This window comes from Cuculus canorus, chromosome 5, assembly GCF_017976375.1.
Source record: "Cuculus canorus isolate bCucCan1 chromosome 5, bCucCan1.pri, whole genome shotgun sequence".
Lineage (NCBI taxonomy): Eukaryota > Metazoa > Chordata > Aves > Cuculiformes > Cuculidae > Cuculus > Cuculus canorus.
Window position 1 is genome coordinate 46,230,202 of NC_071405.1, and position 23,755 is coordinate 46,253,956.

A 23,755-nucleotide genomic window follows, 5' to 3' on the forward strand; every position below is an offset into this window, starting at 1 on the left:
AATTATAAAATTCACTGTAAGATGTCTTTGCATTGTGAGTGAAAATGTTTAATATAAAAGCAGACATTTTTCATTTTCCAAAAAAGAAATAATTTGTCCTTGTATTGCATTTAAAAAAAACTAATAAACAGGGATCTTTGCTTGTACCTTTTTCTTTTAATTCCATATGATCATGACACAAGGTGACAAGCTGTTGCAATGTCAACAGTATCCTAATGCTCATAATAAAAAGCAAATTCCTAGTAATAAAGTTGCATATGCATTTCTAAATTAGAAGATGCAGGACTTAGCTCCTAAATTAGTGCAGCAGAGATATGACATCAAGTATATGTTGAATGATCTGGATGTAGACTGTGTGGTGATGAAGAGAAAAACTCGGTGCCCCAGCCAGTCAGTAGGTAAGCCCTGAGGAGTTTCAAGGTACAGAATTTCCAAATGGTCACCTATGCACCTTACCAGCTCCACAGGAGAGAAGTCTGCAGTGCAGACTGATGCATTAGATTTGAAACATCTTTGTCTTCAGCCAGTTAGACAGGAGACTTGACTCTAGGGTGTAAGAACATCAGGCATACCTTCCCTTCTAGCAATTCTGCTGCAGAGACAGCTGTATGTTGTACAGGGAGAGAGAATTGGAGTTATAATTTCTCACAACATTTTTCACAGCTTACCTGTCAAAATCTTTAGATTTCTCCTAGGTAAAAGATGGGCAGGACTACTTATATTTACTTCTGTGAGCACGTTTGAGATTTACAGGCTGAAATAATTAGGCAAGCGCTAATCATTGAGTCATAAATGGTTTAGTTTAGATGGGACCTTAAAGATCATCAAGTTCCAACTCCCCTGCCATGGGCAGTTACATCTTCCACTGGATCAGGTTGCTCAGAGCCTCATCCAACCTGGCCTTGAATACCTCCAGGGATGGTGCTTCCATGGCTTCTCTGGGCAACCTGTGTCAGTGCCTCTCCACACTCACAGTAAAACCCTCTTCCTAGTATCTAATCTAAATCTACCTTCTTTTAGCTTAAAGCTGTTATTCCTAGTCTTATCACTGCATTCCCTGATGAAAAGCACTCCCCAGATTTCCTATAGGCCCACTAAGTACTGGAATGCTGTTATAAGGTCTGCCCTGAGCCTTCTCCTCTCTAGGCTAAAGAAGCCCAGCTCTCTCAGCCTGTCCTCATATGGTAGGTGCTCCAGCACTTTGACCATATTTGTAGCCCTTCTCTGGACTTACTGTAACAGATCCATGTCCTTCCTGTGCTGAGGACTCCAGAAGTGAACACAGGACTCCATCTGAGTTATCACGAGAGAAGAGTAGAGGGGCAGAATCACCTCCCTCAACTGGTCAACGCTTTGGATGCAGCCTGCGATACGCTTGGCTTTCTGTGATGGAACCATACATTGCCAGATCACATTGATCTTCTCATCCACTAGCACCTCCAAGTCCTTCTCTTCATGGCCACTCTAAATCTATTCTCTGCTCAGACTGCATTTGTTCTTGGGATTGCCAATTCCTTATCTCCCAGCTTTGCAGGCAGTCTAAGCTGCAGGCCCAGTGACGTTAGGTGAATGTGGACATGCAATGACCTCAGGTCAGTTTGATCTGCCACTGTCCAGAGTGCCCTCAACAGCCCAGCATGTTTCACACATCTGCCCTCATCACAAATGCAAATTGAGCACAATCACAATTAGGTGAAGGGGTTGAACAGTGGCCTCTTCTTGCATTTTGTGTGGTGCCCTGCAATCCCATAAGCTATTCACTTTACAGAAGCCAGCAGCTCTGCATAGTCTACACTCAGAATCTACACCTTGCTTTGGAGAATATCACCATTGGTTTATTCACAAGCCTTTGCTTGTCTGCCGTAAGTATTCCCACTGTAGGAGAATGAGCTGGTACGTGAGTGGATTCCTGCTGGGAGGCCCCTGGCAGCGAGTGGTTAAAGCCAGGCAGTCCAGAGGACAGTGATCAAGTGGGATTTAGGCTGTGGAAAAGTGAATGGGATGCAAGAAATTTTAAAGTAAAAATAGTTAAGCAGACATTGTGTCATCATGACCCTGGATTGTGCCTGCAGCTGACTACAATGGGCTGTGGTGTAGCCAGACTTTGTAATGTGTAACAGAATATTAAACTGGTGAAATATTTCTACAGCTAGTTTGTTGATACTGGCATCACTTCAGTCTCAGAGATGGTCCTTGATGTTTCACTCAGTTCTGAAGCCTAAACTGGCCAGAGGTCAAGACTGCCAGGGCCCCACTGATGTGGAGAAACTGCTCCCCTGTCAGTAATGGTTCCCAGTGACAGATCCCACTAATTACTAAAGGTAAGTTCCTCTGTTGGAAGAAAGAAACCATTCAACTGAAACATGCATGCTTGAGACTTGCTATCTTACATTTCTTGAAGGAGCCCTTTCTGGCAACTGTTGTCAGTCACAGTTAACAAATGAATTTCAGCATATTTGAGGTTTCTCTTGCTGCCTTCCTCTCCACATCATTGCTTGCACAGTGTGGTGGTCACCTTCAGTGGCTAAAAAGGAAAGCTGGGAGCCCAAGCTGGTTCTGGCCTCTGCTTCATTGTCTAGCCTCAGCATGGCTAAGTCATTCTGTGGGACACTAACATTCAAAAGGAGAGTGAGGAGAAAGAAATGTCCCCTTCAAATGAGTTTTAAAATTTGTATTTATCCTTTTCCAACTCTGTGGCTTGTTTACTTTTTTTGCTGTCATAAGAGAGAGTCTTGCTTTTGTCCCCAATGGCTTGCTCCTTCTGTCTTGACATAACTAACTCTGCTGTGGTGTGAGGGTTGCAAATATCTCAATGAAATTTCTTCAAAGCATTCTTCAATTTGCTTTTTAAAAGCAGATGCAGATTTGAGATATGTTACACAGAAATTTCTCCCTGGGGTTTTGTGAGCATAAATGAATGGTAGGTCTGGATGAGACTTTGGAGAAAGAAAGTAGTAAAAGCTTCGTATTATGCTTATGCCAAATGCTTTCTGCTGGAAAATACCAGCTTCTTTCTGTCCCACTGACACTTTGCAGTTTGAACATATTAGTAATCTTGTGAACTGGCACAGTCTGACCTGTCTATCAAATTTTATAGGGACCATCTTGCAGTGGCAGGGGGCCGAAAATTACCTTAGATGAACTGTTAATGTGTAGTGCCTTCTTCACAACGGTGTTAGGCTGCTCACTTTCCAGTTTTAATACCAACAAGTGTCCACAAACTTACGTAGCACACAGAGAGTATCTGTTAACACAGAGCCTTACAGATCACATCTGTCAGCAATGGTCTTACCCTGTAATTTATAGTACCATTTGAAGAGTCTCAGATATCAGCAATTCAAACTGAAAGGACACTAGGTGCTTCAGCTGAGAGGCCAAGGAGGAAGGAATACTGTCATCTGAAATATTATTGAGAACTGACACTGAAGAGTACAAACTTGAGTATTAAACACAGGATTTTGCTTCATTCCTTAAACAATCATAACAATAAAAACCTCTCAGTATGACAGCTATTTACTGAGTGGAGATGAAGCCAAATGCCATATGAATGCAAAAAGAAAGATCTTTATTCTACATTACTTGCACCTTGTTTAGCCGCTGCAACAGACAACAAACTGACAATCCACAGGGTGCACAGCCGTGCATAGTCAGGCCAGCATTGGTAATTGTGCCCACAATGTGCCAGAAATGGTCTTGCCCTACTGTCACTCACAAAGTTAAAGGGGTTTACCAGAAATAAATGTAGGAAACAAGTCCTCAAGGCAAGGATTACCTGCCAGGTCCAGTGATCAATGCAGAAACTCTCCCTGATCACACACACCAATGAATTTTTCTGAATTGCAGTGAAAACAACTCTGTGTCAAAATGCTTAATGCAAGTTATCATGCCTGCAAATATGTGTAAATCAATGCACTTTCAAAGGTTGCTGTCAAGTAGTCTCATTTGTATAGGTTTTCGATATTTTTAACTGCTTAGTGCTTTATTTCAAAAAGACAAGCATATGTGTGTGAGCCTTCAGAGCTATGATCTCACTGGCATGAAGGAGACATGGTGAGATGGATCCCATGATTGGAGTGCTGGAATGGAGGGATACATGCTTTCTAGGAAGGACAGGCAAGGGAGATAAGGAGGGGAAGGTTGCTCTCTATGTCAATAACCAGCTGGAGTGCATGGAGCTCCACCTAATGATGGATGAGGACCTTGTTCTCACCAACAAGGACCTTTGCTGGACCTTGTTCTCACCAACAAGGAAGGGCTGATGGGGAATGTGAAGCTGAAGTGGCACTTGGCTGAACCATTAAATGCTGGAATTCAAGATCCTTAGGGCAGCGAGGAGGCTGCACACCAAACTCACTAACCTGCGTTTCAGGAGAGCAGACTTTGGGTTCTTCAGGGATCTGCTTGGTAAAGTACCGTGGGATTAAGCCCAGGAGGGTAGAGGAGCCCAAGAAAGCTGGTTAATATCCAAGCTCCTTCAAGCTCAGCAACGTTGTGTCTCAACAAAGAGGATGTCGGGCAAAAACAGCAGGAGGCCTGCATGGATGAACAAGGAACTCTCAGACAAACTTAGAATCAAAAAGGAAGCAAGGGAAGGTAGGCTGGAAGGAATACAGAAAAATTTTCCAAGCTGCCAAGGTTTCATTTAAGAAAGTTAAAGAATTAAATCTGATAGAATTAAATCTGGCCAGTGATGTCAAGGGCAACACAAAAAGCTTCTAGACAAACTTAAAATAAAAAAGGAAGCTTACAGAAGGTGGAAGCAAGGATAGGTTGCCTGAGAGAAATACAGAGAACATCTTTGTCAGAGACATGAAGAGTGGGACTGAGGGCACTCTCTGCAATTTTGCTGGTGACACCAAGCTGTGTGGCACTGCCAACACACTGGAGGAAATGGATGTCATCCATAGGGACATTGACAAGCCTGAGATGTGGGCCTGTGTGCACCTTGTGAGCTTCAACAAGGCCAAGTGCAAGGTCCTGCATCTGGGACAGGGCAATCTCATGGGTGGTCAGGCACTGGCACAAGTTGTCCAGAGAAATTGTGGGTGCCCCATCACAGAAGGTGTTCAAGGCCAGGCTGGATGAGGCTTTGAGCAACCCAATCCAGTGGAAGGTGTCGCTGCCCATGTCGGGGGACTTGGAACTGGATGATCTTTAAGGTCCCCTCCAATCCAAACTATTCTATGATTCCATGATTCTATGGCAGGTGTAAAGTTGTGACTGTAACCCAGAACTTGAAGAAGAACCCCATCAACTCTTTTTGTATGGGAACAAGTGAGAGAACAGTTTCCATTTGTTTATATTACATCTCAGTAAACAGAAGGATTCATTATCAAGAAAATCCTGGAATCATTCAGGCCTCTCTTTTTGCAGTTCTTGCCTTTTATTGCTTTGAAATTGCAGTTATTAAGGGTTTGTTTCTGCCTGATTATCTAGGATTGTCTTTTCATTCTGTGTAATATTCTGGCCAGTTCAATGAAATCCAGGTTTAAGTGCTAAGAAATAGTAATAATAACATAAAGCCTTGATTTATTTCAACAATGCCTTGATAGCACATATAATTGCAACAGAAAACAATCAAAAAGCAGTTTCTTTCACTGATTGTTTTGGGTGGCTTAAAACTCAGAAAAGATGAGGTATCCCCATATACTCAGAAAAACCTCTAGTAATGCCTCAAAGCAGAAGAACAGAATTGTAAAAACTAAGAAACTGAATATAAATTTTATCCTTTTCTTTTACTGAATATCTACCTCATCACAACTACATGCTTGAATTACCAACGTATCATAAGGTTAAATGTCAATACAAATATTTTAAAAACATCCTTCCCTGTATTATCTCCACGGACAACTAAAATTAAAAGGCTCTTTAAAACATAATCAATTTTTCATTATTTATCTGCTGTTGCCACTGTTCACTTCCTTGGGTGTTAGTAAATCCCCAGAGGGGTGTTTCAAATCTGTATAAATGTATATATTAAATGCTTTGTCTCTGGCCTTTTAAAAATAGCACAATTGCAGCTCTGTTTGTGCATCTATAATTTTAGAACATGAGCCAGCCTCTCAAAGAAGCTTCCTGTTGACAGCCTATACTTACAGTCTTCTGCAGAGCTTAGTGAAATATTCGACTGATATTAATGACAGGGGGGTGTGAGGCAATGAGTGCTGTGGACTACTGAACTGCTCTGTCAAGAAAATTCCTATTTAAAGTTATTTGGAGGCAAGAGGTGACATTCAGTGTTTTGAATCTATCATGGCTGGCCAGTTGTGTCTACAGCCTCTGTGTGTGTATATGTGTTTACCCCATCCCAAGGAAATAAGGGCTTTGATGAGGACTGCAATGATTGTCAGTACTAAACAAGCTGGCCTGAGATGGCTATCACCCTCATGTAAATTTAGTACTTTCTTAAGGTGGAATAATGTAATTTCCTTACTTGAGGCCTATAATAAACTATGAGTGCATTGTTTGTTGTGAGAGCTGCTTAATTTTATGCTTGCATGTCCATTCACCTCAGAACAGCAGAAATAATCTAATTATGTTAAGACTGCCAATTATGTTTATGTGAAACATTGTGTCACAAATAGAATCAACCTAGCTCTTTGCTGGCATCTTACCAATAGGATAAGAGTGAAATATGAAATAGTACAAACCAATAACTTTTCTCTTGAGAAAAGCTCTTTGAGCAGATTATGCAAGATACAGGGAAGGAGTCTTTATCCCCAGTGAATATCATCTATTATATAGTAAATGCAACATGTGTAACAGAAATTAATACCAACTTTCTCTAGAAGAAATGCCCGTAACCATTATGTGTGCATTTCCTGTGTCTCATAGTTTCCATTCCCAAAGGAATAGTTTATATGGAAACATAATGAACTTCACTTGGAAGCAGTGGAGCCCTGAAAGTTGCATTTCTTTTCCAGCATTGGGACTATTTAAGTCAGAAAGAGGCTGGGACTTACAGCAAGCACTCTTGCAGCAGGAAGCGCAGAACAGAGCAACCCACCTGCAGTGTTCATACATACATATGAACATACATAACAGGATGAGTGTGCCCAGGTGCCAGCTGGTCAGTAAGCCAGCCTGGTCAGCACTGCCTGGGCAAGTGCAGCATGAGGAAGGTGCATAAACTGGCCTTCGTGGTGCAAACAGGGGTGTGGGATCATGGTTAAGGTGGCCAAGGCAGAAATACCTCTGTTGACTTGCCCTGGGCAATATAGGAACCTAGAAGCAGGCAGAACAATTGTAGGATCGTAGAATTATAAAATGGTTTGGGTTGGAAGGAACCTTAAAGATCATCCAGCTCCAACCTCTCTGCCATGGTCAGGAACACCTTCCACTAGATCAGGTTGCTCAAAGACCCAGCCAACCTGGCCTTGAACACCTTCTGTGATGAGGCATTCAGGACTTCTCTGGGCAACCTGTCTCAACACCCAAGCACGCTTTACCCGCAGTAAAAAGTGTCCTCCTGGTATCTAATCTAAATTACTCTCTTTCAGTTTAAAACTGTTACCCTCATCCTATCATGTCATTCCCGTTGAAGAGCCCCTCCCTATCTTTCCTGTAGGCCCCCTTTAAGTACTGGAAGGCTGCTATAAAGTGTGCCTGGGTCCTTACTCCTGAAAGTATAAAGTTCTCGTGTTTATATACCAAGTACTCCATTTGTTCTTATTAATTTAATTTAATTGATTTTTTAAAAATTGAGAAAATTTTATGACTATGGTGATTTATGGCCTTTTCTTCTCAGTAAAATGCGGAATGGAGCTTGCAAATTTCCAGCCTTTTTGGACATGCTGTATTTAATCCTGGCATCCAAGATATGCAGTTTGATGTGTTATCTAAATCTTTTGCCATGCTGAGGAGAGCACCTAAGCACCTCAACACTGCTTGTTGTTTTGTTTCCTGCTGACTGGCACATCTAACAAACAATTCGCCTTCATTTCTTGTCCTCACAATGACAACGTTGTACAATGCCACAGATCAGCATCAACTGATACATGGTGCCTCATGGTACCAGAGGCTGAATCAGAAGACTACTGAGGAGTGTCACAGCCTTAAAAAATGACGTGACTGAACCTAGAATTTGGTTTGTTTGATAGCTGTTGTTTGAACCAGGCTCCACAGTATTTCTCTGTTAAAAACACTTTCTACTGACATGGTTATAAAATTGCCTTAGTTGAAGGGTAAACCTAATTACTGTGAATCTAATATCAACCCTATGAATCCATTCTGTGGCTTATAGCTACTGATGTTGCCCTGCCACTGGAGTACTTGGTTGCTTTCATTTAGGCTATGCATCCTCGCTATGCCAGATTTGGCAAAGGAATAGCCACTACCTGGGGAACAGGAGCTCAGGGAAGACAACTACAAACCTGGTTCTATTGGTAGAGTGTTCCTCTGGCCGCTATGTGTTTGCTGAGGATTTGTGTCAGCTCAGGAGGAGAATTTATACGTGCCACAGAAAGGCTGTACATTGCTGGCTGACTTTATAGTTTCAGTGTAAACATATACTGTACAAACCTGTGATTACAAAAGGCAATGTAAATATAGTGGTGTAAACCATGCTGTAGAGGGTCTCTACTTTCGCCTGTAACTCTTCGTGCCAATGCTACATGAGAGTATTGCTGCCTGAACCCTCATCTTGTGATATCTTGCCAAAACAAGATGTAGCGCTATGCAACTTCATTATGCAGTGATACAAATACCATGGACCTGAAGCACTACTTTCAACAATAATTGCTTCCACCAGTAAAAATAATGCTTAAATCAACACAAACACACATTTTTTTGTAGTAATGCAGCTTCATGTCACCAACTATTCTGAATCAGCATGTCTGGAAATGAAGCAGAATGAATTCTTCTATCTTCAGATACAAATTGTTATAATGTAAACAAGTACAGTTATTTTATACCCCAGATGTGTATTGTATACCCCTAGAAGCAGGACTTCGTATACCACTCTGGAAACGGCAGAACCATGTGTCAGTCTGTTATGCCTCTTCTCTGCATTGTTTTTGAAGTAAGGTAAATGTGGGACAAAGTACAAATACTACAGCAATGTGGCCAATAATTTGTATGATGTGTCTCCAATAGTGTTTTAGTTCAGAAGGGAAGTGTATTTTTGATGCAAAACTCCCAATCATGGCTGTTGCCTGTGTTTCTTTTTGCATCAGGGATTGATATTGGAGTGCAGGGACTAGAGCCTGTTGAGTGAAATTCAACTGGAAAATGTTCTCCAATGTGCACCTGACATGCTCAGGCCTCAGTAAGCATTCAGTCCAGGGGACCTGAATGACAGTGGTTTGAACTGAAAAAAAAATGGAATATGCGTAGTGTGCATGACAGATCCTCAGCATCAACTCTGTGTAGCGTATCTGTTTTACAGATTCTTGGTCTACTTGATCTTACCTAATTTTTCAGAGGAGTTGAGAGTACCTACTGAAAACCAGCCTTTTAATTTTTTCTTTCATCATCTCCATATATGAAATGGACTGACTGAAATTTTTGCTCCCCCCCAGACTGTGATTATTAGTGGATTAGTGCTTACATGGTATCACTGCTAGTGATGTGTCATTGCTGTAAATGTACTGATAATGGTGAGGAAAAGATGTTATTCTATAGCTTCTCTGATATTTCACAACTTATAAAACTGGTAAACACTGCAATAGTTGCTGAAAATGCAACCACTTCTAGAGAGGGATGTGTCAACTGTGTCAGCACACAACTTTACAATATAACTATAAGAAAAGAGGGAAAAAGTAAGAATTGTATAAAGAATCCCATGTCCTAGATAAAAATCAGCATACTGCAACCCAAACTGGATTTGGATTAGCATTTTCCTCTGCTTTTACAGTAAGATTCAATGTGATTTTTAAGTATTCAGGATACTCCCAGCTACATTTCATTGGAAAATATAGTCTGGAAATGCTATACTCAGTAAACTGAGGCAGGGGCAGAAGCCCTAGAGAAAAATGGTTTCTATGGTAGAGCAAAAACAGTACTCATCCTTCATATTTGTCCTCTTTTCATTTCTAAAAATAAAGGCATTTGAGATATGGATCAATGTAAGGACTAAGATTGGTAAGTAAATGTTAAACAGTGTTTTGAAAAAGTGGCATGTTAATTAGTTACAGAAAAATATGCTGCATTTTCAACATTTAATACTAGAACTTCTTTTTCTTAAGCAGAAGGCATAACTCTGCCAGTATCACCACTTATTTGGATTTGATTCAACTAGGAAAGAAAAGTCGGTAGTGGAAAGGAAATGTTAACCCCCCTCTTTCCTGCCTGGAACAGGAAATGTAAAATGAAGAACAGTCTACTTCCAAATCTTGCTAAAAGAGGGAAATATCTTATTTCTTTGCCAAAAAAAAAAAAAAAGGATATAACTTGGTTTTGAAAACACAAGTATAATAACCTAAGCAGTTCCAGTTTTCTGAAGTGACGCTGAAAAAACTAAAGCACAGAGAGATCCTAACTGCCTTGATTTTCTGCCAGTATCACAAGCTCCAAAACAGTGCCAGTCAATTTGATTGATCTGTGAACTATAAACTGCTATTGATCCATAAAATGTTAGAGTACAAGCAATGCAATACTTCAAGACTTTTGGCTGTTGGAAGCTAGCGAGCAGTATCAGTACTCCAGTTAAAATGACTGTGATTATAACATGTAATTTAATTTTTCTAAAATCACAACATTTTATTAACTAGAAGTCATTTATTGAGCTCCTAATTGACAAACAGTACTAGTATACAAAATGTTCCAGAAACTACCAAATTTTTCTTTCTTTTTTTCTCCAGAAAAATTTGTACTGTTAATTATAAAATGTTGAGAACAGCTTTTCTTACAGCTCAGGTCTGGACTTGGATACTGATTCTCAGTTAGAAACTTCCTGTACGAACTCCCTCTTTCTCTTGGTCAGCATAATGTTTGAAAAATGGATGCCTAAGTTTTTCGTATGTAGAAGAGAAGCCCACTAATCCAAATAGGCAAGCCTCAAATACTGCACAGCTCTTGAAGTGGAAACCTCAGAGACTAAAAAGCTTCTTCTGCTGGAGTCATGAGAATCATTGTGGCTGGACAACCATTCCAGTTTCTCAAGATAAGGAGGCAGGAGAGGAATTTTGAATTTTAGGTGTAACACATGGCCAGTGGCTTGACTAAAGAAGCAGTGATGTCTGGGGAACTTGAACAGATGAACCTTTCTCGAAATGCTGAGGCCAACTCTCCTCCCATCTACAGCAAGGAGGTTTCTTCCAGAATACTTTCTTGGTTGCATCCAGCAGCTTGCACTCACCTCATTCTGCAAGTATGATCTACATGATTAGCTGGAACTGAATCAACATTCCCGGATTAGCGCACAGGATACAGGAGGATTTTATTATGAGTTGGGTTTCCTGGTGGGAAGTTCAGCTAAAGAAGAGACTCAAATTCTCCCCAGTCTATTGTTCAGTCAGATTTGGACCCTGGCCTTTTCTGTTGATTCAGAGAGACCATCTCCTTGTACATCAATCTGTATGTGTACAGTAAACATTGGAAGCTCATTGTGGTTGTTAATAATGCTTTAGCTACAAGAATCAACATCTTTCGGGTTCAGCTGCCAGTCTTGGTTCTTGCTGCTCTCTTTTCCTTGCTGCTAGGTTCATGCAAGAAGGTAGCTGCAGGCAATCTGTAGTCTGTGCATACACAATGCATTCCCCTGAGCACTGCTGCATATTGCAGCTTTCATCAGGTGAAAAAATACCTTCATGTCAGCAAATTGTCTTTTTTCAAGGATAATGGAGGTGACAGAAGATTTCATTGCTTAATCTTACATATTTATAATAGAGGAAGACCTTTTTTTGTTATTTTTATGACAACTATGTGTGGAGAAGGGGACAATAAATATTCAGATTGTGGCTAGTTACAGTTGATTTCATTGACTTGCAGTTTGGGCTGTACCTATTTGCCAGCACGTAGTTTAACATATGTTAACCCCGTTATTTCCCTTTGCCTCCTCCCAGGAACTTATGCCGTCCTTGTGCCATGGAGCTTTCCCCAGCAAGACAACTGCCCATTGCAGACTTTGGAAAACATAAATGTGAAAATAAATTCATACATATATCTTTTGTAGAGGAGTGATTGTAGTGCAGGGCGCACCTCTTCCTTGCTTTAACTTAGCTAATACAGGTGAAAATAGTGGTGGAGATGACAGAGAGAAGCCAACTTTCCGTATGCTTTTCTTGTTCCTATAGTCCATCCAAGACATCTACTTCTGCTTACAGTTGGAGACAGAAAACTGAGCTAAAGGGAACCATTCGGGCCATTAACATGTGTTTTGGCTTGGGCTGAAGAGGAACATATTCTTTGAATTTTCCAGCCTCATAGTTATCACCAAGGTAAGGGGTCACTGGTATGTAGAGGGGCCACTGCTCACACCTATTCCTATGTAAATCAGGACCATCCCAGAGCTGTTGGTAAGGTCACACGTGCTGGGAGAAACAGACAAGACAATTGACATAAACCTGACCAGTGAAGTACTCCATGCCATACACATCACATTCAGTATAAAAGCTGAGGGTCAATCCATCTTCGATGGCTGACATTCAGGGAGGACCTCATCTGTCTGTCTGTCTGCTCCTGAACCCATTCATGTGTTCCTGAATCCAGTGCCTGAGTCCAGCTCCTGCCTGCCGCTGAGTCCAGTCTGGGACTTCCCCACACCTGCCCTGCAGCATCAGCGGTGACTTAGTGGTCGAGGAGTTTGAAGTGGTTATTGTATACTTGTATATATTTTATTATTTACTTATTAATATTACCATATTGTTTTTATTGTTGCATTAAAGCTTGTTTTTTGTTAGTTTCCAACCCACAAGTCCCTCTTCCTCTCATTTCCCTTCTCCCTTTCCTGGGGCAGGGGGGGAAGACTGGGGAACTGGAACTGAAATTTGCCCAGTTTTAGCTACAGACCCGGCTGGAGGGAGGGTGTGTGTAGGGAGTGGGAGATGTGGGGCTAAACCAAGGCAATATGGTACATTACCTACGAACCAGATGCAAACTGGCTAGTTCCCTGCTAGCCTGCCTGGTCTGGGATTTATGTAATCAGACAGGTTCCTTATTTCCAGTTCATTGTAACAATTGTACAATTAGACTGAGCAAATATCTCTCAGTGGTAGAACTAATAATTTTGAAACAGATTGATCATTTATGGTGAACATGGATCTGTCATACAACATGTATCTGCAATTGCTTTTCCCTCTTACTTCCAAAATCCCCTGCCTAGGTCTGAACATCACCTTTCCCTCACTGAACAACTATATGCACTAAGTGTAGCCTAATACAGAGCCCCTTCTCACGTGCAGGCACGTTCCTCTTTCATATGTGTCTCATTTGCTGGGTGTCCTGGCCCATGATGTAATGTAGTGACAGCCTTTGCTTTACTGAGGTGTCATTAAAGCTATTTTTTTCTGCAGTTCAAGTCTGTGGCCTTCCTTAGCCATGACCCAGCAGATGCCTTTTCTATTGCAGAGGGAAGATGCAAGAGAAGACATCTGCCCAGGAAGTGATGTGCATGGATCTTGTGAGTAATAATCCAGAGTAAGTTATTGTTTACTTGGAATGTTTTTGCCATTTTGAATTTGGATGTTTCAGCAAGCTGTTTAAATGGTGGGGAAAAGAAGGACAGAGGGAGAGAAGGAAGGGGGGAGAAGTGGGAGAGAGGGAGAGAAGGAAGGAGGGAAAGGAGACACACTGTTTTATTTGTTGAATGTTTTTGGTTGTAAAGCCCAAGTGTAGGCCCTATGTCTGTTCTAGTTATCTGGCACGATACACACACACAGTCTCAGATTTCCTTTATGAGTGGCTGAAATTCTAATCTTGCCTGCCACAAGGGTAAGTTCCACATGAAGGACAGTCTCTGGGGAGAATTTTTGAAAATAAATCTAGAAGACAGAAAAATTCTGAGAACTGGAGATGTGTCAAACTTATTTGCCTAGCTTCATATTGGCACATTTAGGATATGACTCTCTTCCACGAAAATGCAGAGGTCTATATGCAGATTCCACAGCTGGTGTTCAAACACCCATGCTAGTTCTCTGGAGAAGAGCGTGTTTGTACACACAGCCATTTGGCCACCATATAGTATTGCTTGTAAGAGTCATAGAATCATAGAATGGTTTGAGTTGGAAGGGACCTTAAATATCATTCAGTTCCAACCCCCTGCCATGGGCAGGGACACCTCCCACTAGAAGCAATGTTAAGCTAGTAAGCAATATGAACACATATACATGGGATTCTCTAGTTAAATACATTTACTCTGGCAATTAAAAGCTTGATTGCACAAGTGCACAGGACCTACTGGCTTGTAAAGACTCATCCTATTCAGAAGATTGACACACAGTTAGCAATTTCACTTAAGCAGCACTTTTAGCATCTTATAGGCTTCCTCCTGCTTTATGGTGCCTCTCTCTGATAACAACAGATAATTTGGGATCAGAGGCATCTAATAACATGAAGCAAAACTCAATGAAGCTGTTCTTCTTCTCTGCTTTTACTAAGGAAGGCAGCAGGGTGACTCCTGAGAGGTGAGACTAAGTCGTCAGCAAATGTCTCAAATCATTGGCACAATTAAAAACCCACCCCAAGGGGAAAAGGCATGTCTGCTCATCACCCCACCAAGTCTGGGATGGCTGGGAGGGTTCAATTCTCTCCTGCATTCTTTCTGAGTACAAATGTAGGCAGAGCCGCTGTGCTTATGTCTGGTGCTATGCAGGATTTCTTCTTGGCCCTTGACTATACTGTTTCTTGGGTCAGTCTGCTCAGGAGGTGAATGCGTTCTTTTGCTACATCCACACAGACTTGTTGACTTCAATTGGCTCTGACATCAAAGTGATGATGCTGAATGCATTTAGGTGTTTTATGGAGAAAAGCTTGGTTTTCCCTCATTAAGAGAGCCCTAGCCCCAGTAGTGGTTTTCACTGCATCAGAGTACTTCCAACTCACAGGGCAACAGCATGGTCAGCAAGCAAGGTGTGAGAAGTGAATAAAAGACAGACTGAAAACCTGAGTCACAGCAAGTCAGAGTCGAAGGAAGGAAGGCACCTTAGAAACCTCCTGTAATTAGAACAGAGTGATTTGGCATCCATTCACCAATACAAGTCATCTAACACCTAGTGATTCACTTATTTTGCCATAAGAAAGATGTTTTGTGCATACTCTCTTGGGTGTGCATCTTCGAAAGACAATATAACCCAAAGTTGTTGCCAGCAGACAGCTGATACATGGAATATCAGACTTCTCCGCGAGCTCATAAATGAGCTGTTAGTCACTTTGCCAAAATTATGTGCTGCTGTGACCTCTTTACTGGCACAGTCTACACATCCTAAATAACCTGAAAGTGAGTGCTGTGAAGCAGGCTCATAACAAGGCAGCAGACATGGCTGAGAAGCCCTTGCTTTTGGGGCTTTCCTCATTCTGAGGGCACACACTGAGGTTTTCCTGGCCTCCTAGTCTGGTATCATTGTGTGATTCACGCAACATTGGGTCCAATTGACTTCTCCCAATGCCATTAATGTCAGGTCAAGCTCCATGTAGGGAACAAGGGTAGTGTCATTTTTGTAACCAGTTCATCTTCCTCATCTGATTTGCTGTGCAGTCACATAGATATTTGGTGGCAAAAGGGAGGGACAGTTCTGGGCAGAGCTATTGGTCAAAGCCACTGTGAGTGTGAGATGGCCTTTTTCAGTGGCAATGACAGCTAATTTCACTGAAACTATGATGTAAGAAACTGCAATAACACAAAGACAGGCCAAGAGCTGTGGTGATAAGTAGAGGAGGATGGGCGAAGAAATGGATGAAAAGTATTGCTTTCAATATGAGAGGTGAAGGCAATGACATTTGTAGCACTGTTCTGCATAAACATGGATGAAATTATAGTTTTGAAAGCTGGAGGAAAAGATCGCAATAATTTTGATATGAAGTGACTAAAATCAGGCTGAGATGTATTGTTCTGTGGATAAGTAAGGGCGTTATTTGAAAGAAGACACACAAAAAGTATCTGCAAAATTTAGACATTGCCTGAATATGAGGTTCTAGAGAAAAAAAGGTCTCAGTTAAAAACAATGCTCAGATAAACATGTATAGGCGTTTGTGGAGTGGCTTTCGTAGTATAGTATAGTAAACTGGACAAAGGAAGAGATGGAACTGCAGTAGAAAGTACAGCCATGCGCTGGTAGTTAAAATGTGTTTGTGTATGTGAAATTACCTGGAGACAAGATGAAGAAAAAGAAAAGTGACCAAGAGATAAAGCCCTGCCTTAGGAAGCTGAAGAAGGACACCATGATGAAGCAATTAAGGAGGTAGAAGAAACTACAAAAGGATTTATAAAATGTTTATTTATAAATTTATTTATAAATTTATTTATAAATTAATATTTTTTTATTTATTTATAAAATGTGACATACCACTCTGATGTCTAAGACACAGAAACCATATTGGAGAGAGTTTAGAATGGACGTATAGGATTCTAAGTAATGGAAACATTCAATTTACTGACCTTGGGGGTGAAATGTGAAAGGGAGATGAAGCATATGGAGATGCCAGGTAGACAAATGAAGTCAGGAGTGGGATAGGAAGAATTAGAGCAGGAGGATGGAAAGAAGAGTCTATTCTGCTTGCTTGTGTCCTTTGGAAATTTATATTATGGTTTCTAGCAGAGGAATACTGGTTGTCACTGCCTTCCATGGCTATGATTTGTGGAGTGACTGTAAAGCATCACACACAAACATGCTTAGTTCTTTTACTCATTTAGATCTTCTCTCCCTATGGGCTAGTTTGTCTTCTCCTCAGAGTTTGCCACTGATGTGACGAACAGTGCTCTACAGAGGAGGAAGCTTTAGAAACACAGAAATTAAAGATGGAAAATTCCACTGTAAAAGATCAACTAGCCCTCTGTGGTTGGTAGTCCAAGGGATAAACACCAGAGCTGCGCTTATTTAAAATGCCACAAAAAGTCTCACAGAGCAATTAGTCCACCCGACGGTGGATCTTACAGCCAAGCCACTGTAACAGTATTCAACCTGATCTTTTTACCTCGTTTCATTCTAGTTTATCCTCCTCTGCAACAATAATGCTCTTGCTTGTGCAAACCTATATAGTTGTTCTCCCGTTATACCTACATTTTGTGTCCTATACACTGTGCACAGCTGTATTTAGCTGTTTCACATCATATGAGGACATCTCTAAATCAATCTTCATCACTTCTACTTTTTTAAAAAAAATTAATTCTTTTATATATGCTGATGTTGATTTGATGAGAGGATGTCCAAGACTTAATGCAGCATTCCTGGGTGTTTACACTACAACACCACTAACTGAGGCCTTTGCTACAGTTTCTGTTTATGAAGTCTACTGTCCATTTTTGTCTTGTTTCTGTTCCGCCCTCCTCCCCCACCCCCCTCCCCATCATCTCAAATTACAGACGTCTAATTTACTGTCTATTCTCCTGCTATTTTAGGTCTCCTTCAGCATTACAGTTTCTGAGAATCTTTCTTCCCAGTAAATAGCTGTGATTTTAATTACTTTTTGCCAGATGTAATATAGCTGCATTTTCCCCCATGGAATTACATTTTGATTCCTGAATATAATTTGTGCCAGAACTTTGACTTGTAAAATTAGTAGAATAATGTGCCCTCAACCCCACAGCTTGGAGGTGTTTCCCTCCTCTCCCCTTCCTTCCCTTCCCCAAGCCTGAAACCATAAAAATTAATATTAAAAGACAAAAAATAAACAAAACAAAAATTAGTATTGTTTATTCTCTTTGCAGAAGTTGTTTAAGATTACTTTCTGAGCTGGGCTAGGAGGTTGCTGCTCCCAGCTTATCCCCAGCCATCTGCCCCACACCCACTGATAGAACCTGCAAGATAACTTCAAGTGTAGCAACTGCCTAATCCTTTGCTGCCAAAATCATCCACTTTAGTAGGAGTTAACATTTTCGTGCTTGCTTGTGTGCCTGCTCTCTCTCTTTCTTTCTCATTGGATAGACGGAACAAATAATTGCTATCCCAGCAAGTGGAAACAGAAGGAGATCTTTGGGGGATAGGATAAGTATAAACTGGAGGATTGGTGACCTCTTGACCAGGTTCAGGTGTAACCCTCAGCTCTTAGAAAATTAGTGCCAGAATTAGGAATGCTTTTCAGAAATTCTTACAGAATCATAGAATCAGAACGGCTTTTGTTGGAAGGGACCTTAAAGATCATCAAGTTCCAACTCCCCTGCCATGGGCAGATCCCTTCCACTGGATCAGGTTGCTCAAAGCCTCATCCAACCTGGCCTTGAACACCTCCAGTGATGGCGCTTCCATGGCTTCTCTGGACAACCTGTGCTAGTGCCTTCCCACACTTTCAGTAAAACCCTCTTCCTAATATCTAATCTAAATCTACCTTCTTTCAGCTTAAAACTGTTATTCCTAGTCTTATCACTGCATTCCCTGATGAAAAGCCCCTCCCTAGATTTCCTATAGGCCCACTATAAGTACTGGAATGCTGTTATAAGGTCTGCCCTGAGCCTTCTCAAAGCTAAAAAATCCCAACTCTCCCAGCCTGTCCTCATATGGGAGGTGCTCCAGCCCTCTGACCATCTTTCTGGACCTCCTCTAGACTTACTGTAACTAGTTGTAAATCACATTGTGGGTCTTTTCCCAGAACTCATATCTGGGAAGAACATGATGCTGAAGACCTGTTGGATCACAAAACCAAAGCAAAGGTGATGTGTCCCCTAGTGAAGTGCACCATAAAGCAAACCAATAAAAGGTCACACCTATTAGTCATAACCCTTGTAGTCTGGCTCTTTATTGAACACCAGACTGTGTGAGAGCAGGACATATGTGGGTTCAGGGCTGTCTTGCTATAGAGTGTGCTGCAGAGACTTATGTGATGTCGAGCAGAGTGTCAAAAGCAAAATAAATCTGTAGCTATTTTTCACATTATATATTCATTATATAAATGTCTGTAGTGACATTGTTGATGTTGTCAATTTGCCTGCTTTTCATTTCTCTGAGACCTTGCTGTAGAATTGAACAAGGCCACAGAAGAGTTAATTTCTCTCACACAAAGTGCATGGCAGTCCATTCACACCATGTATTAGCTTTGGTGCTGAGAGCAGATGTCTGTAAATTATCAGTTGTCGGTGTATGTGTAGGGCAAGGAGCTTTCTTTGGAAACCGTATTCTTTTTTTGCTCTAACCCAAGCTCAAAGGGAAAAAGGAGCTGTTAAAGGTCATTTTTCTCAAGGTAACTCTTCAGATCCCTTTCACTGCAACCCGATTCCACTTGGGTAAGCTTTAGGGCGGGATTTACCATGCCTAACTTTGAAAGCTACATGTGTTTCCAGACAGCTAAATTTAGGTAATATGAATCCCACCTAAGTCCTTTACCTCTCTCTCTGCTGGGCTAATGTTTCTAATTGTCTTTCTTCTCTGCACTTGTTGTATTTTAAGTCTTCCCAGTACCTATGCTCCTGCATAAGATAACTGTGGGCCCTCACTCTCGGCAACAAGGACTCTTTCCACAGAAGCCTCACTTCTTCCTAATGAGTAAATAAAAGAGGACCTTCTCCTTCTTCCTGGTGTAGGGCAGAGATCTTTTCAGCTCTTTCCTCTGTCTCCTCCCGCAAGAGAGAGTCCAGCAGTACATCAGTATGATCAGAGTTAGCCTGTGCTGGGGCAGTGAAATCCCTCAGTGGTAGTCCTGAAACTAGAACCATATGGCTATGGTAGACAGCTTCCCCCTCAAAAACTCGGATTTCTACAACTTTGCATGTGCTAGTGTTTTTTCACACCTGAAACATATTGCCAGGTTTTGATTTGTAACCATGCGAGTTAAAATTTGGGGAAAGATGCCAGCTTCTGTGTTGGTTTGTTTTTTTAAAAAAACTGAGAATTTCTCTCAGATGGAGCATGATACCTGACCAGGTCTGTCAGATCACCACTCTCTTCACCTGCAAATTCCTTAGGATCTTTGCTGGCCCATAGAGAACAGTTTAAGTAGGATAAATCACATGCTTCCTTCTGCAGTCAATTTACCCATAGCGGCAGTTACTTTCTGGCTATCTCATAACCCACAGATTGAGACCACCACTCGTACTTCACCAGTACTGTCTCTGAAAAATCAGTGACTGTTGGCTTGAAGAGCAGATGCAGAATTATGATACTATGTCATTAAATAATAGTAGGTTAAAGATGCACCATAATTTTATGTGCTGGATAGGTATCATATGCCATATGAGTCTGGGACAGGAAACACGTTTTTGTATGTGTTTATATAGCTTGCAGTGACGTCTTGTCTGCAAATCCCAGGTACTTATTCATGTTCATACAATCAAATCCTATTTGTGTAACCAGCAGTAGCAATGGGCAGCAGGTAGGGTTCACCTCAGTAATTCTTTGTTTTACACACCTAAAGATAGAAAAGTAGGAAGAGAGACAGGAGAACACCTCTCCTACAAATACATACGGCAAGTGTTCTCATCTAAGCTTTCTGTGGATGTCTAGAGAACAACTCAAGTGCAGAGCTCCCAGCATGGGCAGATGGATTAACATACTAGTTCCAGAGGAGCATCAGCTTTTCCCATTTTAAAAGCAGATGCAATTCAATTGTAAAGTTACAATTTGAATCGTCTTGACAAGCAGTGCATTGAGTTACCAAGCATAGGCAGTCCTGTGGATAAATTAATTCACACAAGCAGTTAGAGAAAACGATGCTATTTGACAAATTGGGTCTGCCTCCTTCAAGCACTTGAAAATCTCAGCGCTTTAAATTAATGAGTAGCTCTCCAAAAGTCGGTGTCATTATTAGAATTACACCTTCCATGCGATTACTCGCTTATTACAACCAATTGCGGCTTTTTACCTCCTTCAGGACCCCAAATCACACATGATATTTTCCCAGCTGCGCGGAGCTGCGGCTGCCGGAGGAACCGTGAGGTCAAAATAAAATAAGTCCTATCCTTAAACGGCACCTCCTCTTCCCCTGTGCACGTTCCATTAGCAGTAATGAGCCGTTTCTTTATCTGTGGCTCCGCAGGCTCCGCGCCCCGGGCCGGTCCCTTGGCGCCCGGGCGAGGCTCCCGTGGGGAGGGGGGGTGGCGGGGCGCCCTGCCCCGGGAATGACGGCCACGGCTCCCCCATCCTTTTTCTTCTCTCGCTTTCGCTGAAGGTCAGAATTCGAACTTCCTGGCTCTACCAGGACGGGTCGGGGTGAGCTTCCCCTACACCGCAACGGCGTGGGAGGAGAAGAGGGGGGCGGGCAGCCGCACGGCCTTTGTCTCTGCTGGGAGGAGCCAGCAAGAGGTCGCCTGTAAAAATAAAGGCTAGCCGGCAGCCAAGAAGTGTAAAATCCTGGCCGGTTGGTGGCAAATTTCGGCAGCTCGTGGCGAAGAGGGAGCGCGGCTGCGGGGCGGTGGCGGAGGGCGAGGAGCGGGGTGAGTGCCGTGGCACCCGGGGCGCGACGCGGAGTGAGCGAGGACCGGGGGCGAGTGAGCGGTGACTGAGAGGATGGATATCGGGGGCGGCGCCCTTCGCCCGGCTGCGCCGCTGGAGCGAAGCACGGGCACAAAACCTGGGTGACTTCTCCATTTAAAACATATTTAAAATAGACCTTCTGGCTCCGTAACGTTGCCGCATGAGTAATTTCCAAATCGACATTGTTGGTCCAACCCTTCCCCTCAGAAGACATAGGAACATTCACAGTGTTTTCCGTTTTCATGGACATAATCTACTTCTTGGGTTTTTCAACTGCCAGACCCATCCCCTGCCAACTTCTCTGCGGAACATCAGCCACAGCTGTGCATCATGCCGCAGTGACCACAGTTAACGCTGCTCCTGGCTGTCTATGCTGAAAGAATACTTAAGAGCACAGCTATGTTTTTTCTGCCTTTCCCAGTCATATGGTGATCTGTTCATGTAAGTGGGCTGGCTGCCTCGAGGTGAGAGAGTTTTTGTTTGTCAGCAACAATTGCTGAGTCTATCTGTAGGTAATGTTGCAGTTTTATGGTATGAAAAGTCGCAGTTATGCAGAACTCATTGATACTAGGATCAATGTGCAAGAACTGTTTCCGTCTTTCACACAGTGCTGTATGTGCATGTGTATTTAGTGTATACACCCATACATGTTATTTCACAGTGAGCAGCAGGCATAGGGCATGGAAGCTGATGAGTAGGTTATGTAGAGTTTTTTCTGAAACAGATACCACAGTCCAGCTGTGCAGTAGTCCTTGATGGTATAGGTAGATCAGTGGAGATAGGTTATAAACTGATGTTCCTGAAACTAGCTAAGGGTCAAATCCTGTAGTGTGACCCCTGTAAAGAACTTTGTTGGCTTTTTGGCAACAAAAAACCAACTGAAAATACATGCAGTCAGTTTATACTAGCTATTTTACAGCTGTGTGAAAGATGTTAGGTTTGAGAACATGATATGTGCTAGCAACCCAAATCTAATGGCATTTCTATGTAGGTAAGTGGAGAATTGTGATGTAAAGGTACTTGGATTCTCTTTTTTCGCTCTTTAGATTCGATTTCTCCTATTAAAGCTGTGAATATTTTTTACAGCCAAGAAAGACCGTTGTGATTGATTGACCTGTCACATAGGGTGCAGAATGCTGAGATTCCCACAGAAGGTTTGTGACTTTTTCTTTTAGCTATAATACGTTAGAGATCCATGAAATTAAAAGTGCTACTAAAGTACTGACTTTAAAAAGAAGAAAATATTATTCTGTGTGTTTTAATGTGTTTTGGACTACCAGCACAACTCAAGTAAATGAAAATTTCACCGTAAATGAAGACAATGTATGCTCTTGATACACAGTTCATAGACAACGTATGGCACTTTTGTGAAGTTTTTAGTGTTGTGGACTTCTGTCACATATTGGAGGGAGGAAAATTCCTGGACTTGGTTTGAAAACCAGCGTTTTTTTTGGTGAAGCTAGGAAGTGGTTTTTTCAGAGGCAGATTATTCTGCCATTGTTTATGATGAAGGTGTCCTGATTCTGTGATTGACATAGCTGTCAAGTTAAGCATGGTGCATTGCACCGGGTTCTACATGGATGGTATCTGCAAGCTGGCATTGCTGAGAGTGGGCAGAGAAGTTCAAGGGCCCTCAAGCCCACCTGAGAGTCTTTTTTGCTATGTCAATTTTGTAGCAGTTTCTCCCTTTGGCAGCTTTACAGCAGAGCTAAGGTGACAGTTTCACATTTATTTTCAGCCTTCAAGATAAAATCCTTCATAATTATTTTTATGCAGTATGTTTACAGCCTATCGGATGTCAGTTGAGACTCTGGTAAGACTTCCAATGTTTGCTTTTTAAAGTTCAGCTGTAACACAGGTAGTGTTAACTGTCTTCTCAATCTGTTTTGTGAGAATTTCAGTCCCTTAAATTAGCAGCAATCAGAGACACAGAGTAGGTGTGTTATTTAGCCTTTTATTTGAGAAATAAGTAGACGAAACTTCCATTCCTATGGAGAGAGTGGAGTAATGAGATTTGGATGCCTCATCAAGGGCTTAGAAGTAGCAGGCAAATAAGTACTAGAATTATATCCTTTCTGTAACTTTTTTAACCTCAGGAACTCAAAGCATAACTAAGTATAAGCCACTGAGTTTCTTTTAAAATGTTACATGGTTCTGCTATCAAAGCCAAGTGGGATCTCACTTATTTGAGGTATATTATGAATAAAGGCATGATGTGGGTCCGGTTTGAAGAGGGAATATGAAAAAGATGGGGGAGGAAG

At 41.8% G+C, this 23,755-nt stretch overlaps 1 protein-coding gene across 24 annotated transcripts in view; it reads left to right on the plus strand.

The window, feature by feature from the left end:
* Positions 1-23,755, plus strand: part of PRR5L (proline rich 5 like) — a 72,168-nt gene that overhangs the window by 10,034 nt on the left and 38,379 nt on the right. For 6 of the 24 annotated variants that reach the window (XM_054066917.1, XM_054066929.1, XM_054066916.1 and 3 more), the window contains exons 2-4: positions 12,234-12,377; positions 13,507-13,575; positions 22,581-22,648. Coding sequence is in view for 7 of the 24 variants with exons in the window: in XM_054066910.1 (XP_053922885.1) it covers positions 22,628-22,648 (21 nt within the window). In the remaining 17 variants the exon portion in view is untranslated. Of the gene's footprint in view, positions 1-12,233; positions 12,378-13,451; positions 13,576-21,169; positions 21,190-21,292; positions 21,455-21,487; positions 21,959-22,580; positions 22,649-23,755 lie in introns of those variants that run through there. The other 18 variants (XM_054066919.1, XM_054066930.1, XM_054066933.1 and 15 more) reach the window with 12 other exon arrangements.